This window comes from Trachymyrmex septentrionalis, unplaced genomic scaffold (assembly GCF_001594115.1).
Source record: "Trachymyrmex septentrionalis isolate Tsep2-gDNA-1 unplaced genomic scaffold, Tsep1.0 scaffold25, whole genome shotgun sequence".
Taxonomy (NCBI): Eukaryota; Metazoa; Arthropoda; class Insecta; order Hymenoptera; family Formicidae; genus Trachymyrmex; species Trachymyrmex septentrionalis.
Window position 1 is genome coordinate 62863 of NW_017305408.1, and position 8533 is coordinate 71395.

The 8533-nt window shown below is 37.4% G+C and overlaps 2 protein-coding genes across 2 annotated transcripts in view; both read right to left on the bottom strand.

Annotated features, from left to right (window-relative positions):
• Positions 1 to 1251, bottom strand: part of LOC108748954 (copper transport protein ATOX1) — a 2713-nt gene extending 1462 nt beyond the window's left edge. Inside the window, exon 1 of the mRNA XM_018487398.1 lies at positions 1098 to 1251. The gene's annotated coding sequence lies outside the window, so the exon portion shown is untranslated. The remainder of the gene's footprint in view (positions 1 to 1097) is intronic.
• Positions 1252 to 3464: 2213 nt separating this feature from the next.
• Positions 3465 to 7881, bottom strand: LOC108748955 (SH2B adapter protein 1-like). Its single transcript, XM_018487399.1, has 5 exons — positions 7049 to 7881; positions 5689 to 6572; positions 5409 to 5608; positions 5075 to 5335; positions 3465 to 3779 (listed from the first exon to the last, which is right to left on the bottom strand). The coding sequence occupies exons 1-5, from the start codon at positions 7564 to 7566 to the stop codon at positions 3642 to 3644; spliced, it is 2001 nt and encodes a 666-aa protein (XP_018342901.1). The 5' UTR covers positions 7567 to 7881; the 3' UTR covers positions 3465 to 3641.
• Positions 7882 to 8533: the final 652 nt, after the last annotated feature.

Sequence of the window (8533 nt, forward strand, 5' to 3'; positions counted from 1 at the left end):
GTGCGTGCGTGCGTGCGTGCGTGTGTATCCATACATCATATATATATACTCACGTCTATGCATAGGCCGTGTTCCAAAATTACTGCCAGCACTGAAAATGCTATAGGTTACGTTACGTGCACTATAGACTTTCAGTACTGGCAGTCAATTTTGAAACACAGCCAATACTAGTGCAGTACAATAGTTCCATCACGCTCCTACCATATGTCCTACTTATTTCGTTGCACTAAACATGGCGACATTCGCTCCACTCTAGCATTTTGATTTTCTCTGTCAAGAGATTTTAGTCCTCGGTCGGTCACATTGCGTAATACTAACGATATCGTACTTTCAACTCTTATAACTCGAAAAGTACTTAATGAAAAATAAATTTATTATAATGTTTTGAAAAGCTCTCTTGACATCAGCTATTAGATTCTGGCATCAAAAAGGGTGTTCCATTAAAAAAAAATCGATTTGACCTTGACTTAATCTTGGTGACGCCACCCAAGATAAAATGGATGTGATCAATGAATAGTTCTTCTTAAACCTTACAACTTTTGTCTGAAATATTTTTTCAAAAATATTTTGCTTTCGAGCTTTGCTATACGACCATTTCCAGACTTTTGATACACCCTATATATATGCGTTTGTGAATCGACCGCTGATGTTTTTGCCCGATAAAAACAATCCCGAGATATCTAAAAAAGAAAATCCGATTAAAAATTAATGCACTTAACACAAAGATATATTATTGCATTAATTTTATATGTAATCACCGTTTGAAGAATTTTCATCATCGTTTAATTATTTTCACAAAGCAATATAATTAATGTGTCAAGGCTTTTTTTAAACGAGCAATTATAGTTAACTCAAAAAATAAAATTTGTTTTTTAATTACATACGCACAACGTTACAAAATTCATCAAACGTTTCGACTTACAAAGTCTTCTTCAGTGATAATAAATAATAACATTTTTATATAACCCCAAAATATAACCCACAAAGTCAAACGAAATTACGTAATAAAATTACGAAATTACATAATAAAATGATCGCTTAAATCTAATTTTACATACTCATTTCTGCGTTAGGATATTAAAATTCGAAATAGGTACCCAGAAGTTTGGAAATCCAAATTGTAAAAGTGTGTTTTATTGATTCTTCAGTTGATATCGAGAATCAGCTCAGTCAGTAATTTAATAAAAAATACAACAGTCTGATCGAGGATTTCTTCAACCATTCTATTATATATTCTTCGACCATTCTATTATATTTGGTATAATTAAATGTCACAATTAATAATTAAATCATATAATTAATTTAATAATGATGAGAAGTTAATCACATTTACGTCGATTTATATAGAATAGTTTATTGACCCTCGACGAATACTCTTTGATTTCGATTCAGGCCCAGTTTCACAATTCACAGTTACTCTTAATCAGGATTCAACTTATTTCTCATCTCTTTTCAATTCTAGCATTAGAAAAAGATCAGGAATAAGTTAAACCTCAGTTAAGAGTTAACTATGAATTGTGAAACTGGGCTTGAATCGAAATCAAAGAGTATTCGTTTTGAATTTCATTGACATTCAAAATTGTGTTTGCTAGAGCAATGGATCTTGATTCATTCAAGTTCGAGATTCCAATGTAAGATTAACTTTAATCTTGATTTAACTTATTATTTTTCTTTTTTAATTTTTAAAATTAAAAAATTTTCATTTTTCACAAATGTTTTATTTGAAATTAGAATAAAAATTACAGATGAGAACAGTTTAGAAATTAAACTTTTCTAATTTCAAATAAAAAAATTGGTGAAGATATCCCTAAATTAATTTTAATAACGCAAATATATTCTTATAAAGATTAAATAAAATCAATGACTGTGTACTCTATAAAAGATTATCATCTTCCTAATAATTCCTATCTAATAAATAAATGTTTTGTACAATATTTGTTGATAATTAAAAGTAATATTAGAGAACTTTCAGGGAATTCAGTTTTTATTTTCATCCTTGCATCTTGACATAAGGTAGAAAAGTATTACGATTGAATGCCTAGTTGTCAAACTCTGTATACTTCAGGACTGTGTGTTCAACTGCGGCTACGCGAGGAACAAGCTTACACCCTACTTACAGCATGATTTTGCGAGCATTTCGGCTAAAGGATGAACTTGCGATACAGATTTTTTGTCCAGATCGACTATAATTTTCCTACGTTTTTTTTCTTCTTCCTGTTTTGAGACCGTGATGGAAATTCTATTTCTACAATTTTCGATGGCGAATAGTGAATGAAATGTACAAATGTCTGATAAATTTGTCCCTGTTGCCTCTATGTTTCCTATGAATAAGAACATAGATTGGCAACGGACGGCGACGGGATTTGTTGAATGCCTTGTGCGAATGAGAGATCTTATCACAGTAATCAGTTCGGTTCGTACTGAGAATATCTGCATTGCTCGTTTCACATATCGGATATTCCGTCGATCATAGCTCTCTGTCATACGTGTATCACTCATCCATACATTTTGTCTATAGTCTAATTTTGCACACTCAGTCATATTGCTCTATGATGTTAGTGATAATCCTTAGTCGTTACACAATTTGTTAATACACTTTTCGATACGCTTATCGAATATGATTTCTGCAGGGATATATGGGACCATACTTACTGTAGCACGAAATATTTTGCTCTTTCCATTCATCCCGAATGATAACATAGTTGAATTTTTCTTTCTCCCCCTTTTTCTTGTTATTCGCCCAAGAGGAGAAATTTATATACTGATTTTTACACTGACGAGGATTGGGGTAATTTATAAATACCGCAGCTCGTTTTATGCTTATCGATGATTATAGGGCATATCTGTTACATCTATTCGCCCTACGAAGCATCGGAATTAGTGACAATGCGGCTGAAATGCAATTTTGTATAACAAATTATACTCGTGACGAGAGAAGCGGGGGTTTAATAATAATTCAGCTTTAGCTTTGGCGCACTTGTCACGTTTTCGGGATGATCCAAAGACACAAATAGGGATTGCATTATACTGGCAGTCCATAATTCAAGATTTCGGAGACTATCATTCTCCAATTACACACATACGTTTTTACGCACAATGTTACGTGTATTAATTAAGCAGTGTAACGAGACTCGGGATCTTTCATTAAAATATATCCGTTCTCTCAGTAAAAATATACGAGGAGACTTCCTAATTAATTCGGTCTCGACGAAAAAGACGTGTCACAGATGCATGCAAACCTGCGAAACGGAGCTCCATGGAATGCTACAGCATTATTAGGAGGTGGGAATAATTTGAGCACGTTATGAAATGATCATTGCTAACTGAGACTCGTTTTGTTGGTAGTCTATTCTATTTCTTATTATTCGATGTAAATGCGATGCAAACGCGTTGCTAATAAATCATAAAAGTATAATGTCGAATGCTGAACGCAAGAGTCAATGATTGGAAGATAGTTATATTAAAAAGAAAAATGCAATTCTTTTGTACTAGCAAAGAGATACGCTTTGTCGTAAAACAGCGGTTTATGGCGTGACGCAATTCTGGAGATAAAAACTGCGACTACTTCATCATATCGTTCACATTCAGTCCGTCGGACTGACTGGATTGTAGCCTGATGGCGGATTAGCGTGAATCCAGCGTCAAAGGAAACTGTAAGTATTCTGAACCGCTCTGCCGGTGGACGAAGCCGAGCCCTGCTGTTCCACAATGGTGCTCTGTTGCTCTAGTCTCTCCAACGATTCCACGCGAGTTCTTATAGAACCACCATAAGTGCGTACCTATTTTATTAACATCTCATTAAGTACTCATATATATTTTTAATCTTGCTATCTTATCAGAAGTTTCTCTTAAAGTTTCTGGATTTTAGAAATAATAAAACAATATAATCAATATTACATGTCAATATTAGAAAAAGGCTTGTTCAATATTTCAGAAAATGAAACTAAGTTACAATTAATTATTTAAGAAAATGATACTGAATGTAATAGATTCGTTGTATTGATGCTATGAAAGATATAAGCAACTGGCAAATGCAAATATAAATCCATGTCAAAGAATGAATTTTGATATTTTGTGTATACATTACATTTAATTTTATAATAACTAAAAAGTTACATGAAATAAATATTATTGATGACACATATACACAACATAATGTGTATTATTATAAGCCTTATAGATTCAGAATAAGAAATATTGACGAGAATTTTTCTAACATTTGCGAAAATGTAAGCAATCAGGATATTTCATCCAGAATACTCTAATAATATTCTGTCAATTTAATAATACTTTCATAGCTTCCTGATATAAATGTCGCAAGTGGCAATTCTATTTTATAATTATCAGAGTACTAATTAGATAAAATGATTTCTGAATGCTCCTGTATTGCTTGAGACAAAGTTGAAACATAAATCTCTTATAATATGCAATATACAATAATAAAGCACACCAGAAATTTCAAGAAAAAAACTTACTAAAAGCGAGCTCCTTGCCCCACGGTCATATTTCTCTGAATATTATATTTCACACATTTATATCATTCTAAACTTTTCATTAAAATTTCATCACATAATCATCAATAATTTTGCATATTTAGACGAATGATATACAAATTTAATCAAATAATTATTTATAAAATGTATAAAATAATAAATAAATAAAATGTGTAAAAGTGTGCTGTAACATAACGTACCTTGGACATGAGAAAATTAGGAAAAAATATGAACATAAGAAATTTTTAATAGTACATTATTTTTGCTCTTGTTGGAGTACATATTTTTTAAACATATATTAAATAAGTTATTAAATAAATGTCGGATTTTGTTATAAATAGAACACAAATAGAGTGCGTTATATTTAACTTTGTATATCAATCTATACAAATTTCCATTAAGTTTCCAGCGAATTTGCACAAATGCAGATATTAAATCTGTTCTGTATCATCGACCATACAATAAATATGGGCGCTTTAGCTGGTTTATCTACTCACTGTCTGTAGATTAGACTTCAGACTGTGGGTGTTGGCCACTCGCGCTCACACAAGAGGAGTTAGACTTCCACTGCAGACTCTTACTTCTCTGGGCTCCAGAGTTGCCGGAGGTCTCCTCTCTTGCGACTGTTGTAGTACATTCGAGCTACTCGCTACGTTATGGTGTCCTGGTCGCGATGCATGGTTCGTCGTCACTACGTACTCTGTTAAAGTAACATCCGCAGTCCCACCAGATTCGAGTGGTATCGCATTCTGGCGAAAGTGTTCAAGCATATCATGTATCGTAGGAAAGCACAGATGTTGGACTCGGCAATGGCCTTGATCATTTAGCGTCATTCGTAAATGCTGTAATAAAAATCAATACATATATATTAAAAATTGTTTAAACATCATTAAGTGTTGAAAATGATGTAATTACTTTTGCTCTTCCTTGGAAATTAAAAGTTAACACAAATTCGCCTTTTCTAGTTTCGCTTTGCCGAACCAAGAAAACACCGTGACCGTTAGCTGCACTATGTAATACAAGCTGCGCGGCATCCGAACGAGGAAGAGTGCCATGAAACCACGGGAATTCTCGTAAGCTACTCGATAAATCCAGTTCACCCTCATTAGCAGACACTGCAAGAAAACAAATATATATATATATTTTTTTACTTATTGCCCTTACCTGACTTACTTTTGCAAGATTTATTCCTTACTTTGCTCAATTTCTTGCTGAGAGGAACATAATTCTAGATTACTACTGCTGCGCACGTGGAGTCTCGGAGGTAATTCTGGTGGATTACCCTGCGAGTCATCGCCATGTTCATGACTAGCGGATCGGAAGCTTTTACTCGCCGAGTTGGCTCGTAATCGATCACTGTCGGATCCGATAGCAAGCGAACCATGGCCCAGGGAATCTCCTAAAGAATCACCCGGCCCGGAACCAGGAGCGCTCGAACTTTGCTGTACCGTTCGCATACAATACCTAATCGTCGCCAACCACGATTTCATGTCGTTCGAGTCGTGCGCCTCGATGACAAATTCCATATTTTGAGTCTTCAGGACGAATGTATTCTCGTGGTCTGGCATTTCGAGCGCTGTGGTTTCCCTCGCTTCTGTTATCGCCGAGCAAAAGACTCCGCTTCGTGGTTTCACAGCCTTCGGTGGAGAGTAGAACTCTAACATGTAGCCACCGATGGCCTTTATCAAAGCTAATCGTGACTTTTCCCATTTCTGTGTCCCATCTATGTTCTCTCCCATCAAGGCATTAACGATTCCTTCCTTACGGCACTCCACCACAATTTTCGACAACTTAGCCTTGGAGTGTTTATCCTTGCGATGTTCACTGTGAGATAATTCGACTTCATCGCTCTGTTGCTTGTGAAAGAAACTCTTGCCTTTTTTAAGTCCCTTAAAGGATAATCTGCGGAAGAAAGGTTTGTGACTGGGCTTTGGCGACACCGCCTCTCCTTCGTGTTCGGAATAATCGCTAAATTCCTCATGGGAGGACGCTCGGACTGGTGCATTAGTGTTTTGACTTGCAAGGCTTATGTCTCTTTCATTAGATACTATACTCCTAGTATCATGCAACGATAGCGATCTAAAAAATACAAGAGTAACGTCACTATTATATGTATATATGCCTAACCTAAAACTCCAAATATCAATAACTAAAAAAAATTATAAAAATACAAATATAAAGAAAATAAAATATATTCTTATAACATACAATATATAGTAAAATAAAATTACAAGCAACATTTTGTATGAGATAAGAATTCTAAATTTTTAGATTCTCTCATCTTTTTCTTATATAACATATAAAATATTTTGTATTTGATATATTTTACCAAAGTTTTATAATAAACATAAGCATCTGTATGCAAACCCTAACTTATTATTCATAATTTCTCGTAAATTATTTCTATTTTATACGAAAGTTATGCATTCAAGTTTTCCCTTCAACTATTAAAGTGATTACTCAAATGTTTACTTCCTGACGGTACGAAAGGTTAATGATTTTCACTATGACATTCTACGTGACAGTGCAACATAAAAGCGCTGCGCAACACGTACCTCACACTCTGACGCAGGTACTCGCTCTCAAAGTGCTCGCAGAAGCTCTCGACGAATTTGCGGAGGAAGTCGCGGTGCGAGAGGTTGGCGCGGGCGCTTTCGGGCAGGTTCAGACTAACGTAAGCACAGAACGCCTTGGCAAAGTCGGAAGCCGAAGCGCGGGCGTGTCTCTCGCAGAACTCGATCCAGCCGGTCGCTGCTTCCGGCGACGCGGCGGTCGCCGTGGACGACGTGGCCGTCGTCGTAACCGGTGCCGTCGCCGCTGTTGTCGTCGCCGTTGTCGCCGTTGTCGCCGCTGCCGCTGCCGCCGCCGCCGCCACCGCCGTCGCCGCCGCCGTCGTCGTCGTCGTCGTTGTCGTAGTCGTCGTTAACGTTGACGCAGTCTCCGTAGTTATCGTCGTGGTCGTCGTCGTTGCTGTCGGCGACGTCGTCGCCGTCAATGCCGTTGTTGCCGTCGTATTAATCGCCGGCGATATCGCAGGACTCGCTGTCGGCGTGCTCGCGGCGTAAACACTCATTACCGGCGTCTGGCTTGCGTAGGGGGCGGAAGATCTCCCCCCCTTGTGTCGCCGTCGCCGCCACCACCACCACCGCCGCCGTCGTCGTCGCCACCCGTCGCCCTCCACTCTCACTCACGTCTCACCGCCGCCACTGTTCCGGGATCCCCTCGACCCTCACGAACGTCGCCGCCGTTTAGGGTGGATACGAGCGCGCGCTACAGACATATCACACACCCCGCATCACGTCGTACGCGCGCTCGCCGTAAAACTAATCACGGCGGCTGCTGAATGGTCACAATCCAACACATACGCATATATATATATACTGACATATACTTATATATACGCGCGCGCGCATACACACACAGTGGATTCTGCAAAAAGAAGGGGGAAGAGTAGACAGTAAAAAGAGTATCAACGAGAGGACATTGATATGATCATGTGAGAAAATCGCTGAGTTTGAGACTTGAATAAGACCCAAGATAAAAAATTCGATACATTAGAGTTGTATATATTCCTTCTCAATTCATCATATTGTTCTCTTTGGTGAAGAAAAGCTACAACCGATATGACGGATTAATTGTAATCGATATAATAGCCAAAACCCCAGAGAAACCGGGGAGTATTTTATTGTTTTCGCGATCTTCGGTTAATTTCACTCGTCTACTTGCGACGATCTGTCTTTTTTTTTTATATTTGTTTCTCTCGTCTGTATCTCCCACTGCCGGGAGTAAACGATATAGTGATCATCGGCGGACTTTATTGGGACCGTGCTGATTTTTATCACGATCGTGTGTTAAAGTCAAGGACTTGCACGTTCGTACGGTTGTGCTTGCGGAAATATTTATGGGCATTATGGAGCACACACTCAAATTGCGTGATCTGCGCTACGAGCGATTTTCTTTCACTCATTCTATACTAGCGCAATATCTTTTATTCTCTCTCTCTCTCTCTCTCTCTTTTTCTGTCTATCTGTCTTTATCTT